Source organism: Oncorhynchus kisutch, linkage group LG4 (assembly GCF_002021735.2).
Source record: "Oncorhynchus kisutch isolate 150728-3 linkage group LG4, Okis_V2, whole genome shotgun sequence".
Classification (NCBI taxonomy): Eukaryota; Metazoa; Chordata; class Actinopteri; order Salmoniformes; family Salmonidae; genus Oncorhynchus; species Oncorhynchus kisutch.
In genome coordinates, this window is record NC_034177.2 from 82,518,172 (window position 1) to 82,540,009 (window position 21,838).

Genomic DNA, 21,838 nt, shown 5'->3' on the forward strand with positions numbered 1-21,838 from the left:
CTCCTATAAGCATGAACCGAACATGTGGAGGTCTACAATATTTTTCTGAGGTCTTGGCTGATTTCTTTTGATTTTCCCATGATGTCAAGCAAAGAGGCCCTGAGTTTGAAGGTAGGCCTTGAAATACATCCACAGGTACACCTCCATTTGAGTCAAATCATGTCAATTAGCCTATCTGAAGCTTATAAAGACATTAAATCATTTTCTGGAATTTTCCAAGCTGTTCAACTTAGCGTACATAAACCTCTGACTCAGTGGAATTGCGATACAGTGAATTATAAGTGAAATAATCTGTCTGTAAACAATTGTTGGAAAAAATGACTTGTGTCATGCACGAAGTAGATGTCCTAACCGATTTGCCAAAACTATAGTTTGAAAAAAACTAGTTTTAATGACTCCAACCTAAGTGTATGTAAACGTCCAACTTCAACTGTATACTGTTCACCTGTTCTGAAAGGCCCCAGATTCTGCAACACCACTAAGCAAGGGGCTCTATGAAGACCAGGGAGCTCTCCAAACAGGTCAGGGACAAAGTTGTGGAGAAGTACAGATCAGGCTTTGGTTATAAAAATATATCTGAAACTTTAACATCCCATGGAGCACCAATAATTCCATTATTAAAAAATTGAAAGAATATGGCACCACAACAAACCTGCCAAGAGAGGGCCACCCACCAAAACTCATAGACCAGGCAAGGAGGGCATTAATCAGAGAGGCAACAAAGAGACCAAAGATAACCCTGAAGGAGCTGCAAAGCTCCATAGCAGAGATTGGACTATCTGTCCATCGGACCACTTTAAGCCGTACCCTCCACAGATCTGGGTTTTTAAGGAAGAGTGGCCAGAAAAAAAGCCATTGCTTAAAGAAAAAAATAAGCAAACACGTTTGGTGTTTGCCAAAAGGCATGTGGGAGACTCCCCAAACATATGGATGAAGGTACTCTGGTCAGATGAGACTAAAATTGAGCTTTTTGGCCATCAAGACAATGCTATGTCTGGCGCAAACCCAACACCTCTCATCACCCCGAGAACACCATCCACAGTGAAACATTTTTCATCAGCAGGGACTGGGAAACTGGTCAGAATTGAAGGAATGAAAGATGGTGCTAAATACAGGGAAATTCTTGAGGGAAACCTGTTTCAGTCTTCCAGAGATTTGAGACTGGTACAGAGGTTCACCTTCCAGCAGGACAATGACCATAAGCATACTGTTAAAAAGCAAAACTCGAGTGGTTTAAGGGGAAACATTTAAATGTCTTAGAATTGCCTGGTCAAAGCCCAGACCTCAATCCAATTGAGAATCTGTGGTATGACTTAAAGATTCCTGTACACCTGTGGAACCCATCCAACTTGAAGGAGCTGTAGCAGTTTTGCCTTGAAGAATGGGCAAAAATCCCAGTGGATAGATGTGCCAAGCTTATATAGACACACCCCAAGACACATGCAGCTCTAATTTCTGCAAAAGGTGGCTCTACAAAGTATTGACTTTGTGGGGAGTTTATGCACGCTCAAGTTTTCTGTTTTTTTGTTGTATTATTTCTTGTTTGTATCACAATAAAAAATATTTAGCATCTTCAAAGTTGTAGCCATGTCATGTAAATCAAACGACAGAACCCCCCCCCCAAAAATTGATTGTAATTCCAGGTTGTAAGGTATCAAAATAAGAAAAATGCCAAGGGAGGTGAATACTTTCGCAAGCCACTGTATTGAAATTAATATGTACTATGTTACAACTAGACCATAGAATACCATAGATGTTATCTACCACTGAGGGGGGCATGTAGATTCAAACAGAATCAGGAAGAGAGTTAAAGACAGTAATGTTTATGAACATCAGAAAGTAGTTATTGTTTTTTATCTTTTCAAATGTTTTGTGGATTTCACGTTGAATTCACGTTAGTTGTTACTCAACCAAATGTAAATCAAAACTAGACGTTGAACTGACGTCTGTGCGATGTCTGTGTGCCAGTCACTGTCTCTGTGATCTTGTCCAGTAGGGGGTGTATTTGATATATGCCATTGGGTGAGGTAATGGTGTTGGTCCTGAGTGGTACCAAGAGCGAGATAAGAACATAGTTTAGGAGACCAAAGCTGAACGATAATTTATAGCCAATGCGGTCTGACTATGTGTGTCTTTGCTATAAAGGATCTCAGTTGCAATGTGTAAGGACTCTCAGAGAATTCATTTATAGACACTGAATTGATCTGAGAGTCACAGGGTTGTGATGGAGCTCATTATAATTCAAGATGGACTTTATGATAACTTTGACTTGTGTGGTGGTTTGCTCTCATGATTTGGTAAATACAGGAAATTTCCACTACACCATCAAAGACAGCTCTGCTGTTAGGACTGGAGATCCTGCTGTCTCCTCTTACACCACCTAATTGGTCAGATATTAAAATATCTGAAAAGTTATATTAGGAAAATTATAACTTTGTAATCTGAAGATTTTCCTTGGTGCCCCAAGCTCCTGGTTAATTACATTTACATGATTAAGTTAGTTTAATCACATAATAATAATTACAGAGAATTGATTTGATAAAATAAGTCTTCACTTTAATGATGCCAAAGGCACGACAGTGTGCACCTGTGACTATTTGACCCATCAGCGGGTAAATTGTCACACTACGTCAGGTAAATTGTCACATTGGTTTATCATCAAATAAGAACACAACTAATTAATTGTGAATATTGATTTTAATTTCAAATTGAAAACCAAATTCAACTTCATTAAAGAACTCAAAATAAAAACAATCATGCCTAGAGAATCTGTCAAATCGTGCCTTTCAATCGAAACAATGATGCTGGCAGAGCACACATTAATTAAGTGGCACGACCACTTTACTTATAGTGCATAGTTCATGGCAGGGCTGGAAGAGTGCTGGGGCCTGGCAGGTTGGTGCTGGGGCCTGGCAGGGCTGGAATAGTGCTGGGGCCTGGCAGGGAATTGTTGGTGCTGGGGCCTGGTAGGGTTGGGTTCTGAATGGGGCGATCTGCAACATAGGAGGCGCAAACTCGGTTTCCAGCAATGCATCCCCGTTGTAAGATTGTACCTCAGACACCCTAAAGCCAGCCTGAATGTTCAAGAGAGTTGCAGCCAGAGGATAGGCAATTGCCACAATCCCAGGAATGTCATAAATTGACATTGTCCTCCCGGAATTGTTCCTCATCCAGGCATCACACGCAGTGTTGATGTGCCTCTTTAGCAGCAGGTAGACAGACCTGTCTAAGGGTTGAAGCCGATGAAAGCAATGGGGTGGGAATGACAGCATAATTATGCCATTTTCTTTGGCATAATTGAGTACATCAATGGACAGATGAGACTTGTGGTTTTGTCCAAAAGGATTAAACAGGGCTTCTCCTTTGAGCATTTCGTACGCTCAACAAAATGTTTCAGGAAGTCAACAAAGTGCACATCTTTCATCCAGCCAGTGGGATTTGCCTCTCCTATGCTGCCAAGTGGCCCGTTGATCAAGAAATGATTGCGAAGTTGACAGGGGGAATATAGAATATGGAGATATACTATTCCCTGTGGCAGAGACAGCAAAGGACAGTGTGAAGAGGGTTCCCCTTTCAGTCTGCCCACCAGTTTGTCAGGTTTATGTACTGTGGTCACCCCAGTTTCATCGACATTCCATATGTCTCCTGATCCAAATTGATATCTCTGTAGCACTTCTGCTACATTGTCGAAGAAAGCGTTACATTTTTCTCTGTTGAAGCTACTTGCCCTGACAAGGCTAGTTGCCTCTGGCTTTCTCAGCGATGGCGTTGGGTGCCGCTTTAAGAAGCCTGTAAACCACTCCGAGCTGGCCTTTTCTTTTTCAGCCCACATTGGCGCGAACTTCAGCTGGTGTGCCACAGCAAACTGGTAGGCAAGTCTTCTGACCTCACTTGGCGACAGACCAAAATAAATGTCAGCTGACCCGGTAATATACTGAACAAACTGCATTTCCAAATCAGGTGAAAAAACCTGCCATGACTTTGGATAGCCAACCACTGTTGTTGGCATGGCTGTCTGACTTTCAACTTCTTCTATGGTAACCTTTAACATTATGCCAGGTGGTGTGCTGCCATTCTCTGGCTTTCTTTTAGCATTTCTAACCATTTTTCTTTCCTTCTCCTCTTTCTCTCCTTCCTTCCGTCCTTTCGTTTTTCCTTCAAAAACACATTTCCTCAATGCAATTACATATTCATTACAGTCTTATTACACGAACCTCCCTGTCTACTACCCTTGTTGCCAAAATGCAATTCATAACACCAAACTAAATTCATGACACTGTATAAAGTAGTATGTGTGCGGATATACTGTCTCATACAGTAGGCATGTTTTGTGTGAGTAGACACACACACACACACACACCTATACGTTTGGCGTTTTTGTTAATAATTTATTTTATGAATCCTGTTGTAAATAAATGTATGATCAATGAAGACATTGTTCTGAATTGATGTCATACTCTGCCTCATCCATGGCCAGGAGGAGGGTGTCACTCTCATAGGGATGGTACACCTTCCAGCTCCATGCTGAAAATAAATCCTCAATAGGGCTGAAGAAAGGAGAGTATGGAGGCAGATATAGGGTCACGATATGGGAATGGGCAGAAACCATGCCTGAACAACCTCTGCATGGTGGAACCTGACATTGTCCCACACAATGTCATAGGTGACCCCTTCACCTTGACAGATCTGCTCAATTTCATTAAGAAACACAATGAGGTGTGCAGCGTTGTAAGATTCAAGTAATGGCCTACGTCCTCCACACCATCTTCAGAGGTAGCTGCACACATGGAGATGTTTCACCACGTTGTCCAGGCATTTGGACAGTCTCCCATTGGCCGATAAGAGAGTCCGCCCATGGCGCCGACATTTAGCAAGGTTGAAGCCCACTTCATCAACAAAGATATACTTATGATGGTTAACAACAGTGTCAAGCACCATCACTATCACATCTAAGGTAAGACCCAGGTGCAGACAGTGTCGAAACAACAAAGTTTATTCGAACAGGGGCATGCAAAATGACAGGTCAAGGGCAGGCAGAGGTCAGTAATCCAGATAGGTGGGGCAAAGGTACAGCACGGCAGGCAGGCTCAGGGTCGGGGCAGGCAGAATGGTCAACACCGGGGGAAACTAGGAAACAGGAACAATCAAGAAACAGGAGCAGAGGGGAAATGCTGGTAGGCTTGATGAAACAAAACAAACTGGCAACAGATGAACAGAGAACACAGGTATAAATACACAAGGGATAATGGGGAAGATGGGCGACACCTAGAGGGGGGTGGAGACAATCACAAAGACAGGTGAAACAGATCAGTGTCTGACAATCACGCTCTAAAAATATATTTGAGTTAGTTACTTTTACAGTATAGTTCCAATATTATACTGTGAAGTAGCATGTGCAAAACATAGTAACAGTAATACAGCAATGTACCTGAACACACTCGGCCCGTAGTTCTTTCCCCCAGTCGTTGTTTCTCTCAAAAAGCACAAGGTAATTGTGTTTCATAGATACCTGGTGCCTCTTCATAAGGTGGCCGATTGCTGGTAGGCTGATGGATGCCACATTGGCAAAGGTGTCATCGTTCTCCTCAATGACCTGCTTCATTTCGGACAGCCATTCCTGGCCCATGTCATTCCTGGCCCTCACCATTTCCACCACAGCTCACTACTGCTGGTTGGTAAGCATACAGCCACCACCATGGGGTCTTCTGTCAATTCTGAGAGTAGAACAGAGTGTACTGTCAATAGTTCATACTGTAGGAATAGGCAATTACTTTCTTTTAAATGTATTTCTAGATGAAACACTGATTAGTTTGGTGAAAAAGTTACTGTGTGATTTTGTGTTGTACTCAAATTAAAAAGTGCTTAAAAACTTCTTGGCGCACCCATCCCGTTAGCGGGATCATTTTCGTCAACATCCGCTGAATTGCAGAGCGCCAAATTCAAATTAAATTACTATTTTTTTAAATGTTCATCCACCTGGCGTGTCAGATTTCAAAAAAGCTTTTCAGTGAAAGCAATCCAAGTGTTTATGTGAGGACATCTCTCTCAGCAAACAAAACATTACAAACAGCTAGCAGCAAAGTAGATTGGTCACGAAAGTCAGAAAAAAAAATCGCTTACCTTTGATGATCTTCAGATGTTTGCACTCATGAGACTCCCAGTTACACAATAAATGTTCCTTTTGTTCGATAAAGATTATTTTTATATCCAAAAACCTCTATTTGTTGGCGCGTTTTGTTTAGTAACCCACAGGCTCGTGCAGGTCACGACAGGCAGACGAAAATTCCAAATATTTTCCGTAAAGTTGGTAGAAACATGTCAAACGGTTTTTATAATCAATCCTCAGGTTGATTTTACAATAAATAATCAATAATATTTCAACCGGGCGGTAGCCTTTTCAAAAGGAGAGAGAGAGAAAAGGTCTGCTCCAACCTGCTTGCGCATGCAAAACTCTGGGGACACACAGCTATCCACTGACGCAATGTGATCATTCTCGCTCATTTTTCAGAATAAAAGCCTGAAACTATGTCTAAAGACTGTTCACACCATGTGGAAGCCATAGGGAAAGGAATCTGGTTGATATCCCTATAAATGGAGGGAAGGCATGCAATGGAAAAGAGAGGTTTCAGAAAAACAGCACTTCCTGGTTGGATTTTCCTCAGGTTTTCGCATGCAATATCAGTTCTGTTATACAGACAATACTTTGACAGTTTTCTATCCCAATATGCCAATTGTATGCATATTCTAGCTACTGGGCCTGTGAAATAGGCAGTTTTATTTGGGTAAATTTTTCATCCAAACATCAAAATACTGCCCCCTAGTCTCAAGAGGTTAAAGTTTTAAAACAACAGCTTTCGTGATGATCTGTTTTGAGTTGTGAAGTAGAGTTGTGAAATAGTACCACATATGTGTGAAAATAGTATGAAAGCAAACAAATAAAAAGTAATTAATGTTTTGAAAGATATTTTACTGTTCTCAAGATCATTTGTCACAACATGATGTGAGCTCTGTGCTCTGTGAGTTTGAGTGAGAAATTCTGATGTATCTGAAGTAGTTTGGAGTATTGGGGTCAGTAACAGAACGTATAGCTCAGTATTTAACATGACGTCATGGAAGGATTGTAACTGAAACTTGCAGCATTCTGAGCTACTGTAACTTTCACACTTTTGCTGTACATTTCCTGTATAGAAGGTGGTGAGAGACAGAGAGTGTTCTGTTGAATGTAAAATCACATCAGACTGGGTTGTGAGAATCCTGAACCATGAACCCGGTTTAAAGTTAGTCTGTAGAGGTCTTGGCCTTAAAGTAGTCTATATACTGCAATGGTTCCTATCTTCCACTGAGGGGAGCATGTACACACAAACAGAAGCAGGAAGAGTTAAAGTGAGGTCTGTGAACACTAGGAAGTAGTAGTTCTCACTGGTGCCTTGGTCCTTGACAATTTAACGTAACAGGCAGACTCTAACTCTCATGGCTCTTCATCTCTCCCTCCTCCTGCTCCTCCTCCTCCTCGTCTACAGAATCTCAGCAGGTAAAGGTAACATTTCTATTTATTAAGGGTGAAGTCCCCTGAGTCAATTCTTTTTAAAAACTGTATAATCAATCAGAATCATGAACAAGCTGTTTAAAAGTGTTGGAGCGATGTGATATTTACATTTTCCCTCTGTAAAGATCCTATTAAATGTTAACTCTAATTTAAATGTGTTTTGTGTTGATGTGTCCACAGTGGGGTATGTTTCTGTGCAGACAGGAGGCTCAATCACCTTCCCATGTAGCTATGATCAGTACTACATAAACCATGTGAAATACTGGTGTCAAGGATTAGTTTGGGAAGTATGTTCTTATGTAGTACGTACTGACCATCCTAAGAGCAGTGGTAAGACCTCAATATCTGATGACATCAACAAGAGAATCTTCACCGTGACCATGACTGACCTGGCGTCATGCGACTATGGGAATTACAGGTGTGTTGTGGAGATCAATGGAGGAACAGATTTCATGATACAAAGGTTCTACCTGTCTGTCACTCCAGGTAAGATCCCTTCACTGCTTGTATCTAGTAAAGTAGAATGAATCATTCCTAGACAGAGCTATACTGTACATGTAGTTAAAACAAGATTATATTTTGTGTCATGATGGAGTAACAGAACTAAGATTGTGATGCAAGTTACATTCTTCAAGAATCAATGGCAATATATAATTATTATGAATTTGAATAACCAAAAATGGATGTACCAATCACAGAATGCAGCTTGAAGGAATTTGTAAGGAGGCTGTTGTAAAAGCACTTTTGCTCCTCTGAATTCTTGTTTTTTACCTGTGTTCAGGTACTCCAGAACTCTATGTGGAACAACAGGAAGTGACTGGAGTAGAAGGAGGGAGTGTCACTGTCCGTTGTTACTATAGTAACTCTGGAGATATGAAGTGGTGCAGGATGGGTGGTGATTGTGTGAGTGGGTATTCTGGGACTTTACATGGAACATCAGTGACATTAACGCGGACTAGTGATGCCAACAACAGAAAAGCCTTAACAGTGACTATGAGTGGACTGAAGATGGAGAACACTGACTGGTATTGGTGTAGAGTTGGAGAACTAGAGATGCCTGTTCACATCACTGTCAGTCAACAAACTGCAACACAGAGAACCTCTAAGATGACCTCAAGTTAGTAGATCAATCACATACTTTATGATCAATGTGATTCACTTTGTTTTATCCACTGGTATCATCTGGAACTAATTGTAATATGAACTATGAATGTGATGTTGCTATACAACCTGACTATCTGGTTTACCATTAACTTCATTGATGATATTGTTGTTTTACCTCACAGCAACCCAAGATCCAACCCCTCAACAACCCTCTGCCTCTCCAACTGCTGAGCCTGTTCAGACTGACAACACAAGTCAAGGAGATGAGGGGAACATGGAGGAAGTCCACCAGAGGTTATTATCACTCCTTCAGATGTTTTATCCCACATGTTGTTAGATAATATGAACTCAGAGAAACATTACAATTCCATCATACACTACAACAGTTAATGCTAACCAAACACCCTCCCTAAATGCATATAGAGACTGTTATCACTTCCTCCTGGTTAGAACATCTCTGTGGTTGCCTTGTGAGAAGTAGCAGCATTATTGTTTTATACTCTCTCATTTGCAAGGACAAGTTGCACACACACAAAAAACATTATTTGTATAGTAATAATCTCAATAATAATCATATCATCTCTTCATTTGCATGGTCAACTTCCACACATGTGAATAGATAAATAATTGTTCCACTTATCATACAAGTTGTTAACTTTTCACAAATTATACATTTATAATGATCTATTTTAATTGTATTTTTAATTCAAGTTCGTATATGTAATCCATCAGGTCCATAGATGTGAAAGTCCTACTCATCTCCCTGGGCATGTTGGTGGTGGTGACAGCTGGTATCCTAGTAACATGGAAGATGTGGAGAATGCCTAGTAAGTAGTCATTTTATGTGAATATAAAAAGGAGAATAGTTTAGAAAATACTAAATGTATTGGTATTGTGACCAACAGTATATTTCTTGCCTGTGATTCATCTTGAATGACAGAAAATACTTGGAGGAATTGTCTTTAAGAAACCCATTCAGAGGTATTATTGTACTATAACAAACTCAGAAGTTACTGACATCTCCCTCTCTTTATTCCAGAGGACAATAAGGCCAAGGACCAGACAACTAACAACTCAGTGGTAGGATACACTTCTTTAATTGTATTATTTTCAACCATCTGCAAATCTGTTCTTGATTTGGGATCATCTACCATTTGACTCCAGTGTTACCTGTTCAGTTGATTATCATTGAGTTGACATAAAAGGTCCCATATTCTAACTGAACCCAAGCTCTTACAGTGCTCAATATGTTGAAAAATGTTGTGAATACTGTCAGTTCACTAAATATACACCTGACTGCATCATATCAGTGGAAAGGTGCAGCGTGAGTAGAGTTCCACAAAAACAACAGCGAATAAACAAACGTAAAGTTCGTAGTGCACATAGCACTAAACCAAAACGAAACAATATCCCACGAACGCAGGTGGGAAAAGGACCACACTAAGTATGATCCCCAATTAGAGGCAACGATCATCAGCTGCCTCCAATTGGGAACCATACTCACACCAACATAATACAAGACTAGAACACCCCCTAGTCACGCTCTGAACTATTGCACCATAGAGAACCCCAAGGGCTCTCTATGGTCAGGGCGTGACAGGTAATTAATGGGGTTGGGGTGATCAGTCCTTGGTTCCAGATAATGGGGAATATGCCAGAGCTGAGGAAGGTGTTAAAGTGTTTACGGATAGCCAGGATAGATTTGTGTTCTGTATATTTTATCATTAAATTTAGGATAGCATCAACCCCACTGGCCTTTTTGTTTGTAGGGTTTGTATTTTGTCCTGTAGATCATTTAATGTAATTGGAGAATCCTGTGGGTTTAGAACCAACCAGATTGGAGAAGTGGTTTATTCAAACATCTCTGTTTTGGATAGATAACTCATCGTGTTGCTGTTTGTTTAGAGTTTTCCAATGTTAAATGGTTTTTCCAAATCTAAGTGGTTAGATTCTATGGATTCTTCAATTACCTTGAGCTGATTTCTGACGTGCTGTTCCTTCTTTTTCTGTAGTGTATTTCTGTCCAGGAAATTGTTGAGAAGGGATTGAATTTGTCTTGCCTAATTGTTTTATGGTAGATTTCCACAATACTTTCCATCTATAGCATTTCTTAATATTATTCAGGTCCTTTGGCCTTGATGCCTCATGATTGAGCTCAGCCCTGTTCAAGTAGAGTGTTATTTTGCTGTGATCTGATAGGGGTCTCAGCACTACTGCCAAGAGATGAGCTATAGGTGTAAATACCGTAGGAGTCCCCTCGAAACCTACCATTTACTATGTACATTCCCATTGTCCGACAGACCTGCAAGAAATGTGACCCATTTTTGTTGGTTATGTTGTCGTAGTTGTGTCTAGGAGGACAAAAGGTAAATCTACACTATAACAGTATAACAACACATTTTTGTTATTTGGGTCTCTCTCTACCAACAGGATCCATTTCCTGAAGCTGATGATGATGTCACATACAGCACTGTCATCCTCCAGCACAAGACCCAACTAAAAGGACAGACCAAGGTAAAGCTGTTCTACTGGTTCTCCACAGCTAGTATGTTATCAGAAACAACAGTAGGTGATTGTTTCCTCAGTGTTAATATAGTCATGGTTACATCACCATTATAGCTGTAGGCCTAATATATCAACTTTATGTTACATATCACAATTATAACTGTCTACACTTTTAATTTCTGTTACGGCTTTCTTCCGTCGAAGGAGAGTCGGACCAAAATGCAGCGTGGTTAAATCGAGACATCTTTAATGACGATAAATACGAACAATACAAAAACAACAAACGGAAATGTGAAAACCTATACAGCCTGTCTGGTGACAACTAACACAGAGACAGGAACAATCACCCACAAAACACACAGTGAAATCCAGGCTACCTAAATATGGTTCCCAATCAGAGACAACGAGAATCACCTGACTCTGATTGAGAACCGCCTCAGGCAGCCATAGACTATGCTAGACACCCCTACTCAGCCACAATCCCAATACCTACTAAAACCCCAATACAAAAACACAACACAAAATAAACCCATGTCACACCCTGGCCTGACCAAATAAATATATAAACACAAAATACTAAGACCAGGGCGTGACAGAACCCCCCCCCCCCCCCCAAGGTGCGGACTCTCGGCCGCACACTAAAACCCATAGGGGAGGGTCCGGGTGGGCGTCTGTCCACGGTGGCGGCTCCGGCTCGGGACATGGACCCCACTCCAACCAAGTCTTAGTCCCCCTGTAACGCGTCCTCTGATTGGCGACCCTCGCCGCCGACCTAGGCCTAATAACCCTCACCAAGGACCCCACTGGACTGAGGGGCAGCTCGGGACTGAGGTAGAAGTTCGGGACTGAGGGGAAGCTCGGGACTGAGGGGAAGCTCGGGACTGAGGGGAAGCTCGGGACTGAGGGGTAGCTCGGGACTGAGGGGTAGCTGGGGACTGAGGGGAAGATCAGCACTGAGGGGAAGCTCAGCACTGAGAGGATGCCTAGTACCGAGAGGAAGCCCAGTACTGAGAGGAAACTCAGGCAGGTAGTAGGCTCTGGCAGATCCTGGCTAGCTGGTGGTTCTGGCAGATCCTGGCTGACTGGCGGATCCTGGCTAGCTGGTGGTTCTGGCAGATTCTGGCTGACTGGCGGATCTGGAAGATCATGGCTGACTGGCGGATCCTGGCTGACTGGCGGATCTGGAAGATCCTGGCTGACTGGCGGATCTGGCTGCTCCATGCAGACTGGCAGCTCTGGCTGCTCCATGCAGACTGGAAGCTCTGGCTGCGCTGAACAGGCAGGAGACTCTGGCAGCGCTGGAGAGGAGGAAGACTCTGGCAGCGCTAAATAGGTGAGGCGCACTGAAGGCCTGGTGCGTGGTGCTGGCACTGGTGGTACTGAACCGAGGACACGCACAGGAAGCCTGGTGCGGGGAGCTGCCACCGGAGAACTGGTGTGTGAAGGTGGCACAGGATGGACCGGACCGTGAAGGCGTACTGGAGAGCCTGAGAGCAGGACTGGCACAGGACGTGCAAGGCTAGGTAGGTACACAGGAGGCCTAGTGCGTGAGGCTGGCACCCTCTTCACCAGCCGACTAACACGCACCTCAGGACGAGTATGGAGCGCTGACCCAGGTGCCATCAAATCCCCGACACGCTCCGTCGGACGAATATCATACCTAAAGGACCAAACTAGCAACTCCCTCATAACTCTCTCCTCCACTTTCCCCATTACCTCCTTCACAGTCTCTGCTTCACTCACCTCCAACACGAGGTGATATTCTCCAGGCTGTGTCCAGGGTCCTTTTCCGTCCAATATCTCCTCCCACGTCCAGAAGTCCTGTGATCGCTGCTCCTCACGATAAACAGGGGGATTTGGCTCAGGTCTGAACCCTGACTCTGCCGCACTCTCCCTGAGCCCCCCCCCCCCCCCCAAGACATTTTTGGGGCTGACTCTCGGGCTCCCTTCTGTGCCGCCGTGCTTTTCTCTTCGACTCCATTCTCCTATAGCCCTCTTCGCACTGCTCCAGCGAATCCCAGGCGGGCTCCGGCACTCTCTCTGGGTTGACCGCCCACCTGTCTATTTCCTCCCAAGTCCATTCCTCTTTTCGCTGCTGTTGCTGTCGCTGCCTGTCACCACGCTGCTTGGTCCAGTTGTGGTGGGTGATTCTGTTACGGCTTTCTTCCTGTCGAAGGAGAGTCGGACCAAAATGCAGCGTGGTTAAATCGAGACATCTTTAATGACGATAAATACGAACAATACAAAAACAACAAACGGAAATGTGAAAACCTATACAGCCTGTCTTTTTTTACCATCAATTACCTTCAATACCATTCATTCTTTACAACTCATAATTTTCATAAATACTCCAACAATGGTATTTTAATTTAACTAAACAAAACAAAAACCCCAAACAAAACCTCAGGGGAGCATCTTCCCTCCCCGTCACCCTACAAACTACCTTTCCCTATCTCCCCGTCCCTAATCTATCCCTTTACAAATCTAAATGACACCCAGCCCTAAACCCCCCTTCCACCTCTCCCGAGCAGCATGCTGCCCCCACTTCCTCTCCTCCCTCTTCATTCTCCCCCTCAAATCTCCTTCCACCCTCCTCACTATCCCTTCCACCCCCCAATCTCTCCCTGTCTTCACCATGTTCTGCCTGGCTTCCCACAGCCCCCGTTTAAAGAGACTCATGAGAAGCCAGAGCAGAAACCTGTCCCTATCCGTCCCTCTCGTTCTCCCTACACCTCTCTCTAACCTGGCCCACGTCAATACAAAATCCCCCCTTACCAAACCTAACAACACCCGTGCCCTAGCCCATACTACTCCGGCAAAGGCACAGTCCCAAAAGACATGGCGCACAGTCTCCTCCCTGCCACAAGAGGATCTTGGACAGGTGGGGGATTGCACCAAACTATACCGGTACATGATGGAACGTACCGGCAAGCACTTATGGAGGCTCAACCAATTCAGGTCCTTGAGCCTGTTGTCCAGACCCCGCGCCTGCACTCCCTCCCAGACCACTTCCGAGATTCCCACTACAGGCGCCGGACTCCCTGCCTTTAAAACCTCCTCGTACAGGTGCCTGTGATCTAAACCTACTCGGGCAACTTCAACCTCAGGGTGTGCACGCAGCCACTTGGCCGCATGACCAAAGTGCCACGGCAGCTGTTCCGCCCGAGGACCCGTGTTAGACCACACCATTACGCTTCTCGCCTGATACGAGAAGAACACCCGCAGGAGGTAACCGGACGGGTGTATCACTGGATGAGCAAGCTCCGTTAACAAGAAAGAAACAAAAATTGCGTCCAGCTTGAGGGGGAAATGCGGTACCCCCCTACCTCCCTCCCTGATGGGACAGAGCATGCATGCCCTGGCGACCCACTCGCACCTGCCACTCCACATGAACTGAAACACAAGCCTCACTAGAGGCCTCCTCAGACAAGCCGGCAATGGGTAGATGTACGCCAAATACAAAAGAGACGGCAACACATCCACCTTTAGGACCAGGACTTTGCCCATAAAAGACAAATACCTAGCCTTCCACATTGCTAGCTTCCTCTGTACCACTGCGATACGCATGTTCCAGTTTAGCGTCGCTGAGCCGGAGGTCTCAAAATGGACCCCGAGAATCCTCAGGGCCCCCTCACAGAGAGAACCCCCCGGGCACATCCGTTCTACCGCGCCATCTACCGAAAAACTTGACGGAAGACTTTGCATGGTTCAGAACCGCTCCCGATGCTCGGGTGAAATCCCCAAAGATGGCAAGGGACCTTGTCAGGCACGAGTCCTTGCACAGCAGCAAGGAAGTGTCGTCGGCGTACTGCGTCATCTTAACACGCAGCCCACCACTTCCAGGGATCAACAAGCCTTCCACCCCTGTGTCTGCCCTAATGGCAGCCCCCAGAGGCTCCATGTACAGAACGAAGAGGAGAGCCGAGAGTGGGCACCCCTGCCTGACCCCAGACGAGAGGTCAAAAACGTCACCCAAGTGACTATTTACACTAACTCGGCACCCCGCTCCGACATATAATGTACGAATCCATCCTATGAACTTCTCCCCAAATCCTAATCGACCTAACACTCTGAATAAAAAGGATCTATTCACGCGATCAAAGGCTTTCGCCTGATCTAGCGCTGCTACCATTAAAGGCAGTCCTCTATCTTCAACCCAAGCGATGGAGTCCCTGATTAACTGTAGGTTCCATCTAATAGAGCGGCCCTCTACCCCGCACGTCTGATCCTCATGAACGACGTAGGGAAGGGCTGTGCGCAACCGGTCTGCTAAAACCTTTGCAAGTAGCTTGTAATCTACGCACAGCATGGTCAATGGCCACCAGTTGCCAAGGTCTGTTACTTCCCCCTTCTTATATAAAAGTGACAGCACACCAACAGCCATTGATCCCCCCCGGGACCCCCGTCTCAAGGATGGCCTTCAAGACTTCGAGGACCACTGGTCCAAGTATACCCCAAAACTTGAGATAAAACTCAGCCGGCAGCCCATCCATCCCAGGCACCTTCCCTTTTCCCATCCTCCTAAGAGCGCTCTCAACCTCTTCTAGTGAAATCCGGGCCTCCATCACTTCTCTAATGTCCTCCGGCAACCGCCTGGACAAGTGTTCTAAAAACACATTTCCCTGCTCTACATCTATTTCCCTTTCCTTAAATAAACCTTGGAAATGATCAGTTGTCACCCTGACCATATCCTCTGGTTCTCTAACTATACTACCATTTTCTTCCCTAATGCTATGCATTACCTTCCTACTCTGTCTGGCCCCAACCGACTTAAAGAACATAGCGGAACAAGTCTCATTGTGTTCTATAAAGCCACTATGCGCACGCTCCAGGAAAGCTCGAGCCTTCCGCTCCTGCAACTCCCTGAGCTGCGCCTTTAGGGTAGCGGATCTCTCCCAGTCAAACGACCCGCCGAGGTTGCCTGCCTCATACTCGAGTTCAATTAACCTTTGGATACGATCCACCTCCCTCCTCTCCTCCCTTTTTTCCCTCTTGCAATACCCTATTATAAAAGCCCTAATCCTCACCTTAACTAATTCCCACCACTCTAACACCCCCTCGCACATGGACCGGAGGCCTTCAAGCCTCCAAAAGAAATCATAAAACCCGTCAACAAAAGCCTGCTCCTCCAGCACATCCCGATCTAACTTCCAGTACCCCCTACCAAAGAGGCAGACTGGCGACCCCACCTGCAGGAGCACCCCGTCGTGATCCGAAAAGAAAACAGGCAACAGCCGCTCAGACTACTTACCCAAAGACCTGGGTACAAAAATATAGTCGAGCCTCCGCTCAACCCCCCTGGAGTTGCGCCATGTAGGACCGGCCATTTTCGGAGTAGTGTGCAGACCACCATCAACCAGACCATGGCAAGCCATTAGCCTGGTAATGGCGCCTGCACTGCTATCCCCCCTATTACTAAATCTGTATTAAAATCCCCCCCTATCACTAATTTCCTATTTGTGACACACAGGGGCGTCAGACAGTCCACCATCTCCCTCCTGTCTGCCACCACCTGTGGCCCATACACCACCACTAATCTAAATTTACAATCCCTTATCGTGACATCCACCCCTATAACCCTCCCCTGCATTACCACAAAAGAATCCTCCACTTTTACATCCCTGTGCCCACACAAAATCCCTACCCCCGATGAGTGCACCCCCCCAATACCCCAAACCGACTCCCCCTTGTCCCACTCCCTCTTAAACCTACTAACATCCCCTCCATCCCTCAGGTGAACCTCCTGTAAAAAACAAAAATCAAACCCCACACCCTCCAAATAACTAAAAACCGCCCTCCTCTTAACAAAATCCCTTAAACCCCTTACATTTAAAGTAACAAAAGTAAAATTAGACCCCATGAAAGAATCAAATAAAAACATGTAATACACTCAAATTCTAAACCCAGACAGAAAAAAACAAAAACAGGAGACTCACCCGATGCTCCCCTGCTCCATATCTACCGGTGAAAACACCATCCGTACTCCCGACATCCCCCCCTCTTCCTCCATCTCACCAACCCAGGATGCAGGAATAGTGTTTGGCTCCGGGGTGCCCTGCACCCTGGGTCTACCCCCACAATCCTCCCCCTCCCCAGTGCTGCAGCTGGATTGGAAAAAAAAAATCGGGGAGGCTGAGTCCCCAAACAAAAAACTCCCCACCTCCTCCTGTACCCAGTCCTGAGTCTTGTTAGGTGTGTCCCCACCCAACAGAAGTTGAGGGCCTGGGGAAACCAGCAGCAACCCAGAGGTTTCTCCCACCCCCATCACTCTCTTGGCCATCCCCTCCCTCTCACTGTCGGCCAATCGCACCCTCCTCTTCATGATGGCGGCAGTGGAGAGATACCACCCTCCCCCCCGCCAGCTCCTCCACCATACCCTCATCTCTTCCACCAGGGCACTTTCCCCCCAGTCCACTTGCTCTTTCACCGTCCTTCTCCAACACTCCTCCCTCGCTTTCTTCTCTCTCATGCTCCTCCACTCGGTTGCCTTCTTCCGCCGCTTTTCCTGGTTCTCCTACTCCCATGCCTTCCGTTTCCTTCTCTCTTCCATCCGCCGCTTCTTGCTCCTCCTCCTTCCTTGCGGCCTTCCCCTCTGGACCTGTACTCTGGTCATGAGGCGTGCTTCCTTCCCCTCCTCTTCTTCCCCCATCCTCCGCTCCTGCTCCCCCCCCCAGCCGCAGACGCATATGACCTCTGACGAGCCGGGCACCCCCGCCACAGGTGTGCTGACGAGCCACACCCGTGGCACGCCTTAGGCTTGTCACAATCCCTCGCCTCGTGTTCCTCAGATCCACAAAATCTGCATTTTCTTGTGCTGCACGAGGCGAATATGTGGCCGTAGGCCATACAGCACCTGCAAAATGGGGGCTGACGTGCATAAAACAACGTCCCCCTGTCAGCCCCTTGGGAGAACATAGCAGGAGGATGGAGGTAGCCACCATGTCCCTTTGGGTCCTCCCTGAGGAGGTCCTGGAAGCCTCTCCTCCCATTCCAAAACCCAAGGGAGTCTTTGAGGTGCCTTGCTGAGGAGACGTTATCCATGTATCTCCCCAGAAAGGCCCTCACCTCTTCGTCCTTAACGTATGGGTTGTAAATGTTGACAGTTACAACCCTAAAGTTGTTCTTCGCCAGGCTTGTTATTTCATAGTGGCTCATCGGCCTCTCACCTCCCATTGCTCTTGCCCTTCTCAGGATATCATCGTGTTTCTCCTCTGTATATAGTGCCACATCGTATGCTCCCTCCAACGAGTTGCCTTGGAAACAAAACACGTCCTTCACCGTCAGCTTTAGAATCCCCATCAATATTATCCTTCCAAAAGTTTCCCGTCCTAAAGGCTCCAACTCCTTTTCCTTCCAAGCAAACCGAATCGTGTTGGCCAGCCCAATCCCAGGGACCGACCGTGTTGATGGATTTATCACCATCTCCGCAAGGAGAATGGCGCTCGTTCTCTTCTCTTCCAAAACAAGGAAAAAATAAAAACCAAAGTGACTGAGCCTATCTGGTGACAACTAACACAGAGACGGGAACAATCACCCACAAAACACACAGTGAAACCCAGGCTACCTAAATATGGTTCCCAATCAGAGACAACGAGAATCACCTGACTCTGATTGAGAACCGCCTCAGGCAGCCATAGACTATGCTAGACACCCCTACTCAGCCACAATCCCAATACCTACTAAAACCCGAATACAAAAACACAACACAAAATAAACCCATGTCACACCCTGGCCTGACCAAATAAATATATAAACACAAAATACTAAGACCAGGGCGTGACAATTTCACAGAGAAGTTTGTTTTCATAGTGTATCTCCATCATGACAGAACTGTCCCTGTTCACCTCTCTACCTGTTCCTCCTCTGTAGTCAGCAGAACCAGATGATAATGTGGTCTACAGCTCACTAGCTCTACAGGTGACCACACAGGTCAGTGTCTCAACAAAGATACAGACAACACCACATTACTATGTGTACTAAACATCACTCTTTAACCACACAAATCTTTCTTAGTCGTTTTTTTTTGCTGCATGTAAAATTTTGTCATCACATTGTGACCAGCTAAACTATTGTTATCAGTGTGTATCCATAACATTACAGTGTGGACTGTACCTGGGTTTAGGGTGACGTTGCCCCTAGATGATGATCTTGGGTCAGATTTTTTTTAAATCCCACTGAAGATTAAGGTTAGGATAGGAGTAAGGGGAAGCTGATCCTCGATCTGTATCGAGGATAGTGGAAACGTCACAATGGAGATTGTGACTGAATGTTTCACTTCCTCTACAGCAGAGGGCAGCAGCACATCAGTGACTGACAGAGAAGACCTTGATCTTGTCATTTTACTGGAAGGACAGAACACTCTACTCTCCTGTGTCACAACATCTGTCTGCCTCCAATATGATTCTGTCATTCCTCTTAACCCATCCCAGGAAGACACCTCTATCCTTTAGTGTAATAAACTACTGAAGACAGTCTGCTGTGTTTGTTCTGATTATCATCACATTTCTCTTATTAGTTATGTTCCACCACCTTTCCCCTTGTCTCTTATTTCTTACATCATGATCTTATTGATCTAGTTTAATGTCCTATGCCTGTAACTAATCATGATCAAACGTGTATTAAGATGTTAGTATAGACAGCTACTATGTATAATAACTACTGTACTGCAATAATAAAATGTACTATATATATTAAACAATGCACATTGAGGTTTCAATGCAATTGTTACATCTATTTATAGCAACTATTTGTAGGAATTACACAAACATTTTATTTTTAGGTATGGGGGTAATTGTCTGCATTATTTTCAATCACCCATATATTATTTTGTAAATATATACAGTACTGTATATATATATATATATATATATATTTACAAATGGACAACAACACTTAGGCTTCTCTATCCAGCTTTTACATACTATATACATTTTACTGACACAGTATATTTGACATTAGTTGTATTTGGTTTGTTTTTAGTCCTTCAGCTCCCCTCCCCTCCCCTCTACCCCTCCCCTCTACCCCTCCCCTCCCCTCTACCCCTCCCCTCAACTCCTCCCCTCTACCCCTCCCCTCTACCCCTCCACTCAACCCCTCCCCTCTACCCCTCCCCTCCCATCTATCTCAGTGTTGATTTATATTTGCCATATATTTTCCAACTGTGCTGTTTCATAAAAGTTATAAACCTATATACAAAATCAGAACTGTTTGTGGACGCCATTGAAAACTCACGTGTCCTGGTCTCTGTCTGCCCAAAATAAATGATGAACCCAAGTGGAGAGTTGAAGGACACATGTAAAGGAGTTCCCGGGGTTCAAACCAAATCTGTTAAAGTATGAGGGAGGGGGGGTTATTAACAGTGGGGCGTTTATCATAGGTTACTGTTTAAGTTCCCTAAGTTGGTATCCATCAACATTTACTTTGATTAATTTATTGCACCTTTTATTATGTTATTTGGAATATTATTTGAATATTATTTGAATATTATTTGAATATTATTTGTCATTTTGAATGTATTGTTATTTTGATTGAAATGCATTGTTTCTGTAGGAGATGCTAAAGCAATTTAAAGGCTGGGGTTGAGCTCGTCCCAGAACCGGAGTCGTGGGCTGACCATCATAAGTAGATTCCATTAGCTTCCATAGCCACAGAGTCAGATTCCACAGCCACAAAGTCAGATTCCACAGCCACAGAGTCAGATTCCACAGCCACAGAGTCAGATTCCACAGCCACAGAGTCAGATTCCACAGCCACAGAGTCAGATTCCACAGCCACAGAGTCAGATTCCACAGCCACAGAGTCAGATTCCATTAGCTTCCACAGCCACAGAGTCAGATTCCACAGCCACAGAGTCAGATTCCACAGCCACAGAGTCAGATTCCACAGCCACAGAGTCAGATTCCACAGCCACAGAGTCAGATTCCACAGCCACAAAGTCAGCATGTTATTTAAGGTTAGGGATAAGATTAACAGTGTGGTTAGTTTAGGGTTAAAGATAGGTTTAAAATACAATTTTAAGAAGATTAATGGTAGAAATGGGCGGGCTTTATGACTTTGTGGCTATGGAAGCTAGTGACAACTATCAAATGCTGCAATTACATGCTCATCAGAACTTCCTATTTCCTAACTTGAAAATTCAAAAGGCACTCGCACATCTGAGTTGTCTTTTTTGCAGGTGCATGGTAACAGTTGAATAAATGTGAAAAATAAGAAATATATAAGGGCAGTGTGCTGGTTTCTTATTTTTTCAAATTGATTCAACTGTTACCATGCACCTACAAAAAATATAATTTTCATCAATCATTGGGTACAGTGCAAGAAAAAGGTCAGAGATATCTGAAATAGGGACATAATTCATGTTCACATTAACAACATAACATACATAGGTATTTCATCAATAAGACCTTTAGGAAATAATGTTTCCTCAGAGTATTATTTATATCACCTTCCCTGTCTGATATCTTAACTTTCTCTCTGCCACAAAATATAAAGGTAGAAATGTCATGTTTTAGGTCATTAAAATGTACTGCGACTGGATAATCCCTGAATTTTTAAGCTCACAGATTCTCTGTTAGAAAGAACGAGAGGTTTTACCTACATAACAGAGCCCACATGGATATTTAATAATGCAAATAACATGGGTGGTGGAGCACGTAATAATGTCATTTATTTGTAAATATTTTC

General features: G+C 44.6%; 1 protein-coding gene across 3 annotated transcripts; it reads left to right on the forward strand.

Annotated features, from left to right (window-relative positions):
* The first annotated feature begins 7,309 nt into the window (after window positions 1-7,309).
* On the forward strand, window positions 7,310-19,850 carry LOC116374040 (polymeric immunoglobulin receptor-like). Of its 3 annotated transcripts, none has more exons than XM_031823834.1 (9): window positions 7,310-7,537; window positions 7,727-8,032; window positions 8,328-8,663; window positions 8,833-8,944; window positions 9,383-9,477; window positions 9,690-9,730; window positions 11,081-11,164; window positions 19,025-19,084; window positions 19,445-19,850. In XM_031823834.1, exons 1-9 carry the CDS (start codon window positions 7,471-7,473, stop codon window positions 19,463-19,465), a joined length of 1,122 nt encoding a protein of 373 aa, XP_031679694.1. In that variant the 5' UTR covers window positions 7,310-7,470; the 3' UTR covers window positions 19,466-19,850. The 3 variants fall into 3 exon arrangements, with proteins under 3 accessions (XP_031679694.1, XP_031679693.1, XP_031679695.1); XM_031823833.1 differs by having other exon boundaries at window positions 7,312-7,537; window positions 19,442-19,850; XM_031823835.1 differs by having other exon boundaries at window positions 7,312-7,531; window positions 19,442-19,850.
* Window positions 19,851-21,838: the final 1,988 nt, after the last annotated feature.